The sequence below is a fragment of the Sinocyclocheilus grahami genome, unplaced genomic scaffold, assembly GCF_001515645.1.
Source record: "Sinocyclocheilus grahami isolate Dianchi unplaced genomic scaffold, SAMN03320097.WGS_v1.1 scaffold298.1, whole genome shotgun sequence".
NCBI lineage: Eukaryota > Metazoa > Chordata > Actinopteri > Cypriniformes > Cyprinidae > Sinocyclocheilus > Sinocyclocheilus grahami.
In genome coordinates, this window is record NW_015505477.1 from 953712 (window position 1) to 970997 (window position 17286).

General features: G+C 38.0%; 2 protein-coding genes and 1 non-coding gene across 3 annotated transcripts in view; 2 read left to right on the plus strand and 1 right to left on the minus strand.

The window, feature by feature from the left end:
* Window positions 1-143: 143 nt before the first annotated feature.
* On the plus strand, window positions 144-225 carry trnas-cga (transfer RNA serine (anticodon CGA)). Its single transcript has one exon. It is a non-coding gene; the product is annotated as a tRNA-Ser (tRNA).
* An 8490-nt stretch (window positions 226-8715) lies between these two features.
* Window positions 8716-11722, plus strand: LOC107601069 (UPF0565 protein C2orf69 homolog). The gene is given in 3 exon segments (XM_016293078.1): window positions 8716-8946; window positions 8948-9226; window positions 10481-11722. Coding segments are annotated over 3 exon segments (1041 nt in total). The 5' UTR covers window positions 8716-8901; the 3' UTR covers window positions 11198-11722.
* A 993-nt stretch (window positions 11723-12715) lies between these two features.
* Window positions 12716-17286, minus strand: part of LOC107601079 (serine/threonine-protein kinase 17B-like) — an 11824-nt gene continuing 7253 nt past the window's right edge. Inside the window, exons 6-7 of the mRNA XM_016293099.1 lie at window positions 15959-16138; window positions 12716-15351 (exon numbers count right to left, since the gene is read on the minus strand). Coding sequence (XP_016148585.1) covers window positions 15114-15351; window positions 15959-16138 — 418 coding nt within the window. The 3' untranslated portion in view covers window positions 12716-15113. The remainder of the gene's footprint in view (window positions 15352-15958; window positions 16139-17286) is intronic.

Here is a 17286-nt window from a genome sequence, read left to right on the forward strand (position 1 = left end):
TCATGCTTGTCATGCACTTATGAGAATCAAAAATAAGCTATTTATGTCGAATATCGTGCTTGTCATGCACTTATGAGAATCAAAAATAAGCTATTTATGTCGAATATCGTGCTTATTATGCATTTGCCAGAGGCTCACTCGGCGTCACGGTGGCCGAGAGGTTAAGGCGTTGGATTCGAAATCCAATGGGGTTTCCCCGCACAGGTTCGAATCCTGTTCGTGACGACCTTCCTTTTCGCGCGAGACTGAGTGAATTATTGTTTCTGTGACCCTAAAAACTAATTTACATGTCAGTTATATGTGTGGAAATTCATAGCGATCTAAATCTAGTTAGTCATGTTTTCACACTTTGATTCGGAAAGCACATTATGCATGTTATGCACTTATCTACGTTGGATTTCCTTGATGTTAACGCCAACGCAGGTTTATCTGCACTTCATTAATATACAGGGGTCGTATACAGGACCCAACCCTTACAATACAGAAAAACTGTAACTGCCAACAGTATATTGGATGATCAGGGTATTGATTTGGGTTGCATCATCATGAGTTTATGATGCAACCCAAATACCTTTAGAAATATTTTGGAACGTGTAATCAAATCATACTACACAACGTCGACAATCGTACACGGAAATGGAGTGTGGCTATTTCCTATCCACGTGGACACGTTCTTCACGGTGTCCAATCAGATTGAGCTGAAATGTAACAAGAACAGGGTAAAAACCAACACTTGAGTCTCTAAAGCTTTCGTTCCTTTGCGATGTTTATGATGCTGGATAATACAGAGTGAATCGTTTGTAATGTCTGTTCACTCAAATGTGCGTAAATCAAAATCGCATTTGTGTATTTAACGCCAATAACACATCTTTGAACACCCCCGCGGAACAGTGAGATGGTACATCCGGGAGAATTTAAAGACCCGAACACACACACTGGCGCAGACCAGACGCTTTGTTAGTGAGTGAGAGGCAAGCTAGCACTGTGAAATAGAGATTTCCCTTCTTTTGCGGCAGCATTTTTATTCTCTTTTCTTAGGAAGCTTGCAGTGCTGCACATGTAGAAAACATGCTATAATGATATCAATTTGAAAGGCCATCAGGAAGTTTCGAACTGCTCATAACGCACATTATAGTTCGGTAGCTATTAGTTATCTCGGCTGGCATCCTTTTTTAGATCGACCAAGTCATCGCTTTAGCCTTTGAATGCCGATTAGACGCCAGATGAATGATTTTCGTGTGGAGGGTGAAATGAAGAGACGCCTTATTGTTGAGTTTGAACTCACTGACACGGTTTTAAACGCAACACGCAACATAACCGGCACGTTTATGTAAAGAAACGTCCATTTTAATAGCTATGTGTTCATTTGACGTCGTGTATTGATAGTGTAGGCTAACAAAAAGACCGTGACTCGGTATAAATCAATCTGGATGCTAGACATTTTAAGCACTGACAGACTTAGAAGCGAAGTTTTGGAGTCGTAGTTTTTCAATTTTAGGGAAGGATGAAGTCTAAAATATCTGTCTGGAAAACAAACGGCGTGTTTTATACGACTATTTTTAATCGTGGAGGAGGAAACATTTCCCCCTTTTTACTTTAATTCTTTTAGCTCGGTGGGGATGTGTGAAAACAAACCGCCTCAAATGTTACGCTAGAAACACCTCAGCCTTTCCAAAAGGGTCTTGTATACAAAGTTTATTTGCCAAGTAAAGTTTATTTGGCGAATAAAACCACCCACTCGGAGCACAGATTTAGCTTTAGATCAAGAAATCCTCTCACACAGTTGTGGTTTCGCTAGCCGGTGTGCTAACCTCCAGCTCAGCCCTCAGAAATGTCGAATATCTTCAACGAAGCTGTGACTTTGATTAAAGATGTAAAGCCCGGATTGAAAAACCTTAATATGGTCTTTATAGTTTTGGAGATCGGTAAGTGGATTCACTGCTGTGCCCCTCACGGCCGTTTATAGCACGAGAGGAGCTAATTCCTCACAGCTAACATTCATGATTCTCATGTCTAAACGTTGCGCTTGACGTCTCTGTTGCTGTGTTCTTGTAGCTTTGATTTTCGCAACTGTTTGTGTGTTTTTGTTACGGTTGAGATTTGACTTAACTTCGCTGTGCGCGCGCAGGTCGGGTGACGAAGACGAAGGACGGGCACGAGGTGCGCTCGTGCAGGGTGGCGGATAAGAGCGGCAGCATCGCCATCTCTGTGCTCAAAGAGATGAGACTGCAAAACAACTTCCATGTTCCCACTCCTCCCTAAAATCCTTCCACAAACCAATACACAAAACAATGCTGTCAATCAAGAGATACGAGGTTCAGTGCTACTGTTTTGTCACCTGTGCTTTTTGCTTTGTCATGTGCCAATATTTGCGTAGTGATTATTTGATCATCTCAAGTTTAGACTTCAACTTGTTACAGTTCAAATTTGGCATACTCTTTGCCTGTTCAGTATGGGTTCTACCCACCCCTTTGGCCAAAAGATTTACCAGAAGCTGTAATTCTGTAAGTTGTTGTAATTGTGCTTGATCTTTTGAGTGCAATTTACATTGAATAAGACTGTTGCCTTTATACAGTGAGATATGACTACATTGAAATATTCTGCATATTCTAATACTGTAACACCTGTGTGTATGTTTTGTTATATAGATATTTAATGTATAATATCAATTTAGGGACACTATCATGCAGCTGATGGCTAATGGTAAACAAACTTGGCTTGCTGCCACCCCTGGAAGAAATGTCGCTGGGACGCTGCAGTGACTGCTGCTTATATAGGCTCGTAATGATGATCAACAGGACTGAATGATTAGGCTCCTCCCAAACCTACATTTGGAACTTCATTTTATTTCAGTTAGCCCAATAGTTCCAATACACTTTAATATTTGCAGCATGAGTGAAGCTAATGCATGTACCCAAAGTGTTGCTTGCACAGGGTAGAATGTTTAATGATTCTGGTAAGTACAGTTAATGAGTTAGAGTCTACAAGATGATTTGAAAGATTTCCCAGTTTTTCCAGCACCTAACATTTTTTTTCTTTCTACTGAAAGAACTATGTCAGTATATTAATTCGTTGTGCAAGGTAACATTTGTTACAGGGTGTTTTTATATTTTCAGTGCTAATGCAGGACCCAGTTAAGTTGATTTCCTTGAATATAGATTGTGCAATATATGATTGTATTATTAAGATTTGGTCTGATACATAATTTAGTAGCTAATATTTTAATAGCATTGCTTTTCATTTAAATATTTTTGCCAGTTCTTGTGTTTGTGGTTAGTCTGCAAGCACTATTAAAATATGAGCCAGGGGTTTACTGTCAAGAAAAACAGCTAGATTATTTGTGTAAAATGCACTCCATTTTTGTTTCGGTGAGTTTCTGGGTTTGTGTGTGTGAATTGCGGTGAATCAGAGGTAAAAAAAACAATATAAATACTGTTCAGTTTCTTGCACAGACCGATCAATTCGTGTCAGACTGCAACGGTTTGAGTTAAAAATCTTTGTTTGTGTTCTACTGAAGAAACAGTCACCTACATCTTGGATGACCTGGGGGTAAGCAGATAAACATCAAATTTTCATTTTTGGGTGAACTATCCTTTTAACATCAGTGCATTATAGCATTGATATCTGATTACAAGCTATACAATTTTGATGTATAGTGTGATTTTATATGGGAAGCTATAACATCATATAACTGGTCACAGCAGTCCAACTTCAGAAAGTCAAAACTGTGGCTTCAGTTATAGTTTTGCAGCTGCTTAGAGTGTCCCATATTTATTTTAATTTGTGTCAAATGTGGATTGCTTGAACTCCGAGGAAGTGTATATAATTAGTGGTTACTGTAGCCATGACTTTATTTTCTGTGCTGTCTGGTTTTTAATCTGACAAGACTGACACAGCACAAGTGAAATGTTTAAAGGTGAAACAAAATAGGTGGAATCTTATGTTTAAAGCGCCATGTTACATTTCATTTGACAGTCTTTATGCATGACTCCTGAGACTGTCTCTGACAATATATTCCTCTTCCAGATGGAAGCATAAATATACGGTCAGGAATCCCATGCTTAGGTTTTATAATCAATTCAGTCAAGCACAAACATGAGAGAATGGTTTCAAAACATGTTTATCAGAAGTCTTGTTCCTCTGAAAAATATCACTGAAGTCAATCTCAGCAGCTTGTGAAATTAGTGTTCCTGTTGCTGTCTGTGCTTGCTAGCTTGGATATTCTTTCAATGCATTTTTGTAATGGTATGAGTAATCTAGTATGGAGAGGGTTCCTCCCTTCCTCCCTCAAGCACTAAATCACCTAATTGTGATTTACATCTGTAACTCTGAATGAGATCATCAAACTGCTCTGGCCTTAATTACCCTTTGTGTAATTATATACACCTATATGAGCAGAATATCATGTGATGAACGCGTAAGGATAAAGACGCAGTGTGAACCCAAATTATGGCATTAAAACCTTTACATTCATGAAATTACCTTTAGCACAGAAATGCTTCAAAAGAAGCAATTAAAACTATATACCAAGCAAGCAAAAATTACATATTGCCAAATAACATTTAAAGCACTCAATATAATATAGGTACTCCAAGCTTGAGTATGTTTGTCCTGTTTGATCAAAACGTAATTATTCCCAGAATGCACACCTTTTTACACAACTTAAACCGACACAAATATATCTGAGATTAATCATTATTAATCAGGTGTTTCAAGATTTTTTAAGATAAGAGTTAATTAAATGTTGGAATTCACATTGTCACCAAATGAATACTATTAAAAGAGACTATAGAATGAAAATTCTGTCATTTACTCACCCTCATGTCTTTCCACACATGTATTACTTTATTCTGTGGAATTCTAAAAGATATATGGAGAGATTTCCCAGTCTTTTTGTCCATACATTGGAAGTTTAAAACTGGATACCACCATTCCGAAAAGTATCTTTTTTGTGTGTGTTCCACAGGAGGACAAAAAGACACACAGGTGATGGAGTGACAGGAGAGTGAGTAAATGATGACTGCGTTGTTATTTTTGGCTGAAATAACCCTTTAAGCATAGTTCACTGTACTTGTAAACAAATAAGCAAGTTGTTGATGGCTCAACCAGTGTCCTCTAATTAACCATTGATTAGTTTGCAGTTTAGTACAGCGATGAAAGCTTTTAGCCTGTTCACATGTGCACACACTGCAGCTCTTTCCATAACTCTCCAATGCCATTTGAGAGTGCTCCCTCTGCCAGTCTCTGGCACTCACTCGGGGTAAAACCCACCAGGGCCGTACCCTTGATGGCCACACCATGGTGTCTAGCCAGTACTGCTAATTGTGTTGTGATTAGTGAGGCTGGAGCATGGCAGAAGTTTTGCCATCCAATGGTGAAGCTTGACCATTGCTCCTCACCATAAGATGAAGACGACGGAGGACCACCCTGAACACTCTCTACATTACAAGCAATCTCCACAGCACCTTCATGTGGTAGAGCCATGACCTGAATTCCAGGGATACCACCAGGAGTGGATTCACAGATCGCTGAAGCCACAATCCGGTCCAGGGCCAGATCCGGGGTATTGATGGTCATGTTAAAGTTCATGACGTAGGGGCTGGCTCCAACAACTGCAGATCAAATATCTGTTATTGGTTTTATTTATTGGGGTTCAAATAGTGATTTAAATAATTGAAACACTCTCTTAAAAGAATAGCTCATTCAAAAATGTTATCATTTACCACCTTCACGTTCTTCGAAACACAAATTAAAGGGATAGTTCACCCCAAAATGAAAATGTGATGTTTATATGCTTACCCCCAGGGCATCCAAGATGTAGGTGACTTTGTTTCTTCAGTAGAACACAAACGAAGATTTTTAACTCAAACCAAAAAAACGACTTTTATTTATAGCCTTATGAAATTTTTTTTTCTTTAGAAATTCTGCATTGTGTATTTTAATTTTTCTGGTTATCGAATGAAGGCATTCATTTGATTTATCTTGTAATTCATGAAAATTAAACAAATTCTATTTTTTGGCAAACAAAGGGGACAATTTACAATTAAAATTAAAACATGGAAGAAATATTGTGATTATTCCTTAATAATTTTAGTAGTAGTAGTTGTACGTACATTCTACTGAACAATATAATACATTTCTGGCAGAAACTATATATTTTTGATAGAGCAGTTCTGGGGATGTTGTTCATGTATTTATGTCCTATTTAGTGAGAAGGCAGATGCTGAAATCACAGCGACCCTCATGCACACTTCAGTATGTGTAGTAAACAAAACCGCGTGACATTCATTCAGTCCATAGACTATGATTCAGACAGACACAGAACATGCAGGATTTATATTTAAATAGCCTTTTTGCGGCTTAATATTTACAGATACTAGTCCATATCACGATTTAAGTGTAATGACCTTCCTTTGATTAATTCATCCAAACTTTAATTCCATGACATTCAGCATTATACAGTAAATTCCATTGACTGGATTCCGCAATTCCATCCGTGTTTTCCGCATCGCGGAAATCATAGGGCCATAGGCGTACCTTGTGGGAAGGTCCAAACTCCACCTCTGAGTCGCTGTCATCAGAATCCTGTGTTGCCAGATGTTGAGGGTCCTGAGGTGTGCACCAACCCTTTTAGAGCATCTGTAATGAGCCGATTTGATGGCTTTGTTTTGATGAGGTTGACTTTGGAAAAAACAAAGTCGAAATTTCGAAATTATCGTACATTATGGGATTTTTTTCATTATTGATCGTACATCGTACAGAGGTCAAAATTATCGAACAAATACGATAATTATCGTATGTCTGGCAACACTGGCTCTAGCCCAAGCTGTGATATAAACGAACGCTATTGGCCATTTAAAAAAAGGGGTGGGGCTGCTTGATATGTCCCGCCCTGTCTTCCTGTTTCAGTTAAAATGACGTCAACACATAGAGTAACGCTGCATGTTTCTAAGCATTTCAGGGGACCTTTAAGAGCACATTGCACAATGTTTAATCGATAAAGTTTGATTTTTTTTTAATTAGTTAAGAGAAATGTCATGAACATTTAAGTTCTATTCGTTTTTGGAATCTTCTCGACGAAAGTAATGAACTTTAAGGGTTGACGTGTTCAAGTTAATAAACGATCCGTTTCTATCTAACAGTCCATAGTTTATCATGCTCGTAGCTGTTACAAAGAGGCAGAGTAGATAATTTACAAATATATTTCATAACTGACTGACAGACAAACGTCGTACTTGTCACTTGAAGGCGTGAGACTCCAGAACAGCACACATGCTCCAGCTGTTTCCGCTAGCAATGTCCATTCCAATTCATGAATGAATCATTCTATTGAGTCGAAATTATTCAATAAATTAGTTGAACCATTTCACAAAACTGGTCGAACGACCGAACTAACTAACTAACTTAATAAATAAATAGCATTGCAAATTTGTTTACGACTTATCACCACCCAAACAAAACAGTTGGTTATAAATACAATTGTATTATAACGCTTTTAACAAAGGGATAATAAAATGATTTAAGTTTGGGTTCAAAAGGACTTGTTTTTAGCTGCATAATGGCTGCAAAAAATTGACACATAAAGCATAACAAATGTCTAATAAAACAGTGCCTGTAGAACATTAGTGCATGTAATATTTTCCCCCAGAATGTCAGTGACAGTATGATAACCAGTGTTGGGGAAAGTTACTTTTAAAAGTAATGCATTACAATATTGCGTTACTTCCTAAAAAAGTAAGTAATTACGTTACCTAGTTACTTTTTATTGAAAGTAATGCGTTATGTTACTTTTGCGTTACTTTTTAAATCTGGACTGGACTTGTTTGCTTTTAATATAAAATGTTCTATTTTTGGCAAATGTAAAAGCCCTTTCACACCAAAAGCCTCAGGCTGAAGGAAATGTAAATTCACGTCTGTACAGTAGAACGCAGAAGAAGAAAGTTCAACTCTTCAGCAATAAAAAAAGAAGAAGAAATGTTAGTTTATCTTGAGTAATTTTTGCATATTAGTATGGTTGAATTGGATCATCGAAGGTCAGCAGAAAATTGGTTAATAAAATGGGATTAAATACATAAAGGATATTTGTATTATTTAACATATTTAATTATTGCAGCTTTGCGTCATATTCTGAGTTGCTTTTAACTGTTTTTATTAATTGTGAGGAAAACTAAATGTGATTTTTTGTGACTGAGATGAATTAAAGCATGTTCACATTTATTCTAGAACTAAAGTAACATCTTACTCCCGATTTCTCTCAACAAGGGGACAGGAGAGCTTTCAATCAATACATGTGGAACACAAAGTAACTGGCGTTACTTATTTGAAAAAGTAACTCAGATATTTTCTTGTAAATTAAAAAGTAATGCGTTATTTTACTAGTTACTTGAAAAAAGTACTCTGATTACGTAACTTACGTTACTTGTAATGCGTTACCCCCAACACTGATGATATCGCATATTGTAAATAATTCGCTGAATCTGTTTTTGAACCGATTCTTTGCCGCGAATTGTTCAAAAGAACCGACTGAACCGACAAGAGTCGGGATTCTTGTCAAGATTCCGCCCCTTAAGTTTAAAAAAGAACATGTTGTTTTGGACATTAGATTAAACATAGTTCTGCCGCATGAATCACTACAGTGTTCTATTCAAGCAGTCAATCCAAACGCGTTATGTATCAGCGCTGCCGCTGTTCAACAATGCGAGTCTGGACTCCGCGCATGCGCATCACGTTTTGACGCTCCCGTACAATGCACTTCACGGCGTTAAATATAAACAAATTATACGCCATGCTATTCCTTTCGGTTTTACGTTTTAAATTTAACGGCTGAATGCCCGCCGGATTATCTTGAACGCAGGATAATTCGGATCATGCGGAGTTATTTTTTGCTCTGGTTTTGCAGTGATGGTGTTGATCTTAATGCTGCAAGTCGTGCAGTCGCCACTACGTAATCCTTTTGCTTATGGGAAGTATCCGATCAGTTGTGGCTTGTTTATCGCTAGCTATAGCGAGGAAAATGAGCACTGCGGCAGGGCTGTGCGGGCCCGGGACATCTGCTGCTGCGCCCGGGCTGCTTCGCCTAAATTCAGTCCCCGGTTACGATCAAAACCGCGTAAACGATGTTCTGCTCTTAAGACCTGCTACGGAAACGCAGAGGCGATGCGACAATGAAACCGAGACCCTGCGGAAAGGAAATGATCACGTACTCTTCTTTCCTGGAGACATTCAGGTTGGTGCATGGCATCAGTCCTGAATCTGTCATGGTACCACTGACTGCATGCCCTGGTTTAAATTACGTTTAAAAAAGAATGCGTTAGGAGTTAGGAAAGAGCTCAGCATAGTCAGGAATTAAATCATGCTTATGCATTTTTTTTTATTTGATCCCAAATATGCCTATTGCTAGTAATAAAGACTGTGTAAACTGTGGAGCCCCTGTAAGTCATTTGATACAGTTTAGCTTCTGTTGCGACTGGGCTGGATCTCTATATTTAGTTTTTCATTAGACACTTTGAAAACCTGGCCCAGGACACGTATAAGAGCGTGCTGCAGAAGTCCGTTTAGTTATTGCACAAATGTATCAATGTCACTTCACCTCAAGGTTTCTGAGGATTTCTGAATTCCTTTCGACCTGGAGTGATGCTCATATCACTGTTCACATATCACATGTGCATTGTTTTCCATTCGAAGTTTATATTCCGGTTAAACCTTTATTTTGATGTAAAGTAAATAAATAAAATAAAAATGGTTAGTAAGATTTTTGTTTTTGGAAGTGTTTTATGCTCATCAAGACTGCATTTACAAAATACAATAATAACAGTAACACTGTGAAATAAAATTCACTGCTTTCTAAATTAGTATATTTTTAAATGTAATTTATTACTGTGATGGCAAAGCTTAATTTTCAGCTTATAGTATAGTAGAAGATGTAGAGTAATCTGTGCCAGTCGCGTGGCTTAATATTTTTTGTGGATACCCGGATACTTTTTTCAGGATTCTTTGATGAAAAGAAAGTTCCAAATAATTTTAAATGGAAATGTTTTGTAATAGTACATAATGTCTTTGCAGTCAATTGATCTATTTAATGCCTCCTTGCTGAATAAAGGTATTAATTTATTTAAAAAAACAAATAAAAATAATAATAATAAACTGACCCTAAACACCAGAATACTAGTACATGCTTCACAGCTATTGAATATGTCTGAATTAAAGGAACATTTTTCTTTTAGATAAATGAAAAGACTTGCACATTTATTCCTGCTGTTTTCTTCTGTTAGTAAAACATTGAATATACTTGAATCGTAAATATGGAAAAATTAGGAATTTTAAATAGAAATGAATACAATTTTGTCATGGAAGTCATGGAAATTCCTAGTGAATACATTTTTGTAATTATGTGCAGCTGTAAAATCTTTAATCAGTGAGAAACTGTTCTTCATGCATTAAAAATTTCATATGCAACTTTTCATTCTCATCCAACATGCAGAACTTTCAGCAGGAAATGGCCCTCCAGCCTGATGCTGCCCCATGGCAGTCCTGGAGTTTGGAGCGTGTCGCCCTCACTCTGGGCCATCGTTTCCCTGGCTGCCATATCTGGGTCATCCGCGCATCCCAAATGTACCTACACAAGTTCAGCTGCTATCAGAACTTTGTAGAGAGCAACTTATTTGGAGCTCCAGAACACTCTCTAGACTACGGAGCTGTTCACCACCTGAGAGCACTCCTGGGTCACAGCATGCAGCGGGCTGGCCTCCCAAACCCTTTACCCCCTCTTTGTGGTACATCCACCCCTGGCCCACTGCCTGCAGGCTTCACCCTGACCATAGTGGGCTTCAGTAAAGGTTGTGTTGTTCTCAATCAAATAGTGTATGAGCTGGCTGGAGCTCGAGCAGATCCAGAACTGAGGTTGTTTCTGGACAGTGTTTCAGATATGTACTGGTTGGACGGAGGACACCCTGGTGGCAGTGAGACGTGGGTAACCGATAAGTGTGCCCTGGGTGAGCTGGCCTCCAGTGGGGTGGCCATCCACACTCATGTCACTCCATATGAGGTATGCGACCCAATGAGGGCGTGGGTTGGGCGAGAGCACCGGCACTTCATAAAGACTCTGGAAAATCTGGGCGCTAGTCTAAGCCAGAAACTGCACTTTGAAGATGAGCCGGCATCCATTGAGAATCACTTCCGTGTCATTCAGGAGTTCTGACTGTTCGCGATCTGTGCTTTCACAAGTCTTAACATGGAATGTATTCTTTGCAGAGCAGACAGCTTTGTATTGCACTGATATATCAGTTAGTCAAAAGCTATGGGCTTCCAGGCTTTGGAAGAATAACTGTATGCTGCCTATACAGCACTCATAAAATACAAGAGAAGATTAAAGCTTAATGACCAACCTTGTAAAGCATTTAGCTGCCTGACATTAAGCCTAATTGTTTGCCTGTTGCAAATACCTACATCAGCTCTGTCTGATATAGTATGGTGTTTCTTTTGTGTAGACTGTTTGGAATGCAGATATGCTTTGTAAAATCATCACCTCCCTTATGTTCAAAGGGCTCTCATTTCCCACAACATAGAAAAGAGAAATCTGAAAATGCTTATTATTAATATTGTTATTTAGTTTTTATGTTGTTAAATGAATAAGCATGGATTTTCATCTCAAGTATGTGTATCCCTTATTACATATAGATACTGTTGAATGAAAAAACTTGTGCTGCTAAAGCATATAGTCTTACATCAGCAGATTTTTTTATTTTTTATTTATATATATATATATATATATATATATATGTTCTATCTTTGTGTTCAATATGTGGTATTTATTTTATTTGATAATCAAATACAAAACAAAACATCGAAGGATCTTCCATTGGAATCAGATGTATAGAATATATTTTTGGTTAGATGGAAAAAAAAAGAATTGTAAAATATTTTATTTATTGACTCGTATTAAAATGTTTTATTGACTGCGCAATGGTCAGAAGACTCTAGGTGGCGCACTTTATTTGGATTGTTTTCATTGTATCACAAATATGAACGTGAATTTTGCAGTATCCTCAGTGTAATGCAATGAATGTACTTCCTGCTTCAGTCATTCCAAGCTGATGAAATTCAATAAAAATGTTGAAATGTTTCAGTGATCTGTTTAATTTGAAATATTACATTTAATTACACTGAACAAAATTATAAACCCAACACTTTTGTTTTTGACCCCATTTTTCATGAGCTGAACTCAAAGATCTAAGACTTTTTCTATGTACACAAAAGGCCTATTTCTCTCAAATATTGTTCACAAATCTGTCTAAATTTGTGTTAGTGAGCACTTCTCCTTTGCCGAGATAATCCATCCACCTCACAGGTGTGGCATATCAAGATGCTGATTAGACAACATGGTTATTGCACAGGTGTGCCTTAGGCTGGCCACAATAAAAGGCCACTCTAAAATGTGCAGTTTTATCACACATCACAATGCCACAGATGTCGCAAGTTTTGAGGGAGCGTGCAATTGGCATGCTGACTGCAGGAATGTCCACCAGAGCTGTTGCCCGCTATCTATCTATACACAAATTAATCTATAGAGAGAGGGAGTTATTTAAACGCATATAAATACTCTATCCTACTCTGTATCCTTGGATATAGATATTTATACTCAATATCCTTGAACTTAGTGAAAGGCAGTTCGCTTAACATTTTTATTATTATTAGTCATGGAACATTTAAGAAGGAAAACAAAATTGTCAGATAATGCATTTATTCAAGTCTACATGTGTCAGGGCTAGATAAATAAATCAATGACGTTGCATGAGGGATGTTGTCTTATTTTAAAAACAAAATTGGAAATGATTGTTATGAGTCATAAATCAACAACATACAAAATCTATATTAAGGGTACATCCTTTACAACTCTATACTCAATGGCTTTATTAGAATTTGTGTAAATCATTTGAACATCGTTTATTCCGGTACATATAACTCAAAATACAGTTTTCATCATGAATTGAAGCATCTTCCATTATCAGTTTTCACTAATCCTGCCTAAGATAGTAATAGAATCAAGAACGTTTATCCCTTAAGTGTCCTTACAAAGTTTGTCACAAGCTTTCTGCAAATACCACAGTGACTGCTCAGAAATGCTATTCTGGATTGAATTCCAGCTTCAAATACCTCATGGCCCTTTAAACATTATTGAGGCTGTTTCCCAGGCAAGGAATAGATTCAAGTTTCCTTTAAGATGACGGCATACAGTGAGCACACGACCGTGACAAGAGCCTCTCGTCTTAGGAGACAATAGCCCTATTATGATTGCAGACTGGTGACATCTCTGGGAAACCGTAAGACCCTTAGCACGCAAACACACATGAGCTCTTCACACCTCTTTAAACAGAGAACAAGAACCGAAGGGCTCGACCTGAAGACTGAATTCTAACATTTCCGGTTCTAGCAGCCACTCAGAAAAGCTGTCAACAAATTATTACACAAATAAACCATAAGCTGTTCCAGTTGTATTTTTGCTAACCCTCATTCGTTGCATTACTACACACTTTCTACTTTCCGCCACAATATTCTAACATTCATTTGCCTTCATTCCAGAATTCACACCCTGTACTTTCATCACAACAAAAACATGCTTCACTATCAGAACATAACCATATCATTTTGACAATAACAGCCAACTTCGATAACCCATCTTTTCATGCCCTACATAATCCAAGGCCATAAATACAACTTTAACTCGAACACTCCTTTCTAAATCCCACTGAATACAATATATACTTCCATAACCAAAAGAGCATACAAATAATTTACTTTAAATACACCAGGCCATCAGTTTAAACTGTGTACCAGTATCTCAATTAAAACAGGATACACATTAATAATAATACAGCCACATAAATGTGCTGCACTGGTATTACAGAAGATGAAGTCAGGCTGTACGCATAGAGGAAAAAATGCACACAAAGGCACTGAAGAAATATATAGTGGTAAACTGCAGTTACAGCTAACCCTGAGAACAAGGCTCGGAATGAACAAGTACTGAAACCTCCATCAGTTAATAGCATTAGCTTAAAAACACCTGTACAAAGAAAAAGGTAACAAAAGAGTTACCTCAGATTGGTGCATAGATAAAAACTGTAATTTCAAGAATATGTATATCATTGACCATCACAGGCACTGAGATAGTAGGTGCCTGCCACGGGGGAACGCTAGAATGGTGCTTAACAATAGTTTATTATACAATATGTTGGCAGTAAAAAAGGGAACATTTAAAACAAGAATAATTTTAAAATCAATAGATACATTCGATTTACGAAATCTAATGCTGTTACAATTATTTTCTCATATTTTAGTGACACAAACACATATAATAGAGGGTTTAAGTGCTTTCCTGCTTTTCTTTAGTCATTATCTAGGAGGAAGTTCTATGACCAATACAAACACATATTTGTGTAATCCAGGGTGTGTTGTGCGTGTTTGAGTTGAGTCACATTTTTACAGAGCCCAATAATGTGTCAATACCACAAGAAAGAAGAGGATGTAAGACAAAACTCGCACCCATACACCGAGGGCATTCCTGTACTGGAGCTTTTTAAAGGAAACCATCTCACTAGGTGTTTCAGAATCAACAGTCTAATCATACAAACTCTTTCTGATGTTGAGACACAAAGAGCAAAGATTCTCTTCAGTGAAAGCAGAATTAAAAAGCACTGAATGCCCTGCCGCTCTCTTGCATCTGTCTTTTTCAAATACCTTATTGTGGAAAATTCCTTAAGTGCAGTTATGGAAATAGTGTTGAGATTAATATGGGCCAAGATAAGCAGAAAATAAAATCGATACTGAATGGCAATTAAAATAGAAATATATTCAAATTAATAATTTAAAATCCAAAGACACCAGGAAAAAGTTTCGCGAGACAGGACAGCAACATAGATACTTAGATTCTCACTATTATAATATTAATATTACACCAGATTTGGCCCTTTTGTGAAAAGATCATCTTTGGTCGGCCAAAGGATGGTGAAAACAGCATTAGGACAGAAGCATGTTTGCTGGTGCTGTGTGGGGGCCAACAAAAAGGACCAAAAACGTGACAATGCTATTCAGTGCATGTGCATTTCCCTTTCGGATCAGCATAAGTGGTCACCATCGCCCGTGGCTGACATGTCCTCCTCAAAGCGAAACCTCTTGACGTGAGGCGAGTCCAAAATGTTCTCTTTGTCTTCAGGATCCTCGGGTGGTGCGGACCACTTCCCTCCGAAACTCCTTTCCCGGGGAGTGCGTGGGGTCACGGGGATCGGATCAGAACCTGGACAATGGAGCCACAGCCAAGGATGGGTCATGCAATCGGCTGCACTGGGACGATCCCTGATAAACAAGGGGAGAATTCTTGTAAAGGTCTTTGATACGTGGCTGAATGGAAACCATTCTGATACTATTATGCTGACGCTATCAGTAAAGAGCAGTAATAAAATCAAAGTACATCATTTAGTTTATGACAAGTGCAAATCTACCATCTGAACTCTATTTAGAACAAGCAAAGCTTTTTGTTTCTTTTTTTTTTGCTTAATTTTGAAATCATTTAATCTTAGTTGCTTTCATGCTTAAAAGTTTTTTACAAATGTGCGAATGTTTTGAAGTCAAATGAAAAGCTGGACTTTATACTTCATGATAACCAATAGTTATACAATCCATGGCAAAAGAAAAAGTCCTTTGAGCCATAAAAGAGTGATCATTGGACAAGTTAATTTGTAAGCTTACTGAAATGACTTCATTTCTAAAACTCTTTAATGCATAATAAAATCGTATGACCCAGAATAATAACTGTTCTTTAAGTGGAAAAGGGTTTCCCATAGCACTTATCATATGACTCTTCATCTAGAAGCAGTAGTGTACATTATTTTGCACAGTACTGAGCTTGAAAAACAAGCTTAACTTCCTCTAACTGTCTGAAATCAGGGTCACTCAGACTCACTCTGGTGTTTTGACCAGCAGTTTCTGGATGAAGTCGACAGCCAGCTCAGACACCCTTGAGAAAGTCTCTCTGCTGTAGTCCACGTTCACCTGGGATACGTTTAGGAAGGTCTCCTGTTTATCCTCGCCAACGAAAGGAGACTCTCCTGTAACCAGCATATAGGCGATCACGCCCACACTCCTAATGTGAACAGACACACAATCAGTTTGAAACCATCTTAAACAACCAATAAAGAAAAACAAATATGACACTAAACACGGAATACCCTTTGTTAGCACAAAGTGTTTTGCCTCTAGCATCAGACCATCCTGCTGCTGCCTCAGCTGGTTTTCTGATCTTAACTCGTCTCCCTGCCTGATCATGCTGGTCTGGCTAGTTTTAGATGGTTTTGGGGCACATTTCAGCTTGCCATTTTCTAGCTTATTTCACATAAAATTAAACAGCACAACTGTTTTCAGCATCGATAATATGCTATATAACAAAAAAATGTTTCTTGAGCACCAAATAAGCATGTCAGAATGATTTCTGAAAGATCATGTGACACTGAAGACTGAAGTAATGACTGCTGAAAATTCAGCTTTGCCGTCACAGGAATAAATGACATTTTAAAGGGGTCACATGATGTTGCTAAAAAGAACATTATTTGGTGTAATGAAATGTGTTTATGCGGTTTAAGGTTTAAAAAAACACATTACTTTCCACATACTGTACATTATTATTTCTCCTCTATGCCCCGCCTTTCTGAAACGCGTCGATTTTTACAAAACTCATCGGTCTCAAAAGCGAGGTGTGCTGTGATTGGCCAGCTATCCAGCGTGTTGTGATTGGCCAAACACCTCAAGCGTGAGATGGAAATGTTACGCCCCTTACCATATTTTGATGATGCCCTGTCAGGCCAGAGCCATGATTCAAAAACATTAAAACCCATTATAAACGAGGCATTTGTTGCATCCAGTGGGGACATAATTATGGATTATAATAACTTATACTGTCTTTTACGCGTTGCATTGCATCGCGCCGCGTAAACAAAACCATGTCTGCATTTGTGATCGGAGAAATGACAGTTGTCAGTGGCAAATTCTTTAAATATAAAAAACGTACTTACAGTCTGTGAGTCAGAACAGCCAACGTTGTAGTCTACTCTACCAGGATCAGGAAACAGTCCTCCATAAAATGTGCTGCACACATCTGAATATTTGGGTTGAAGTGTTCTGGAACAGTGTTGTAAATACAACTTAACCACTGATTTCTAGTCGTGTCCTCTTTTGGAAGGCCAAACAAAGTAGTTTCGCTTTCACAACGAAACACAGCGTCACACACGGCGGGCT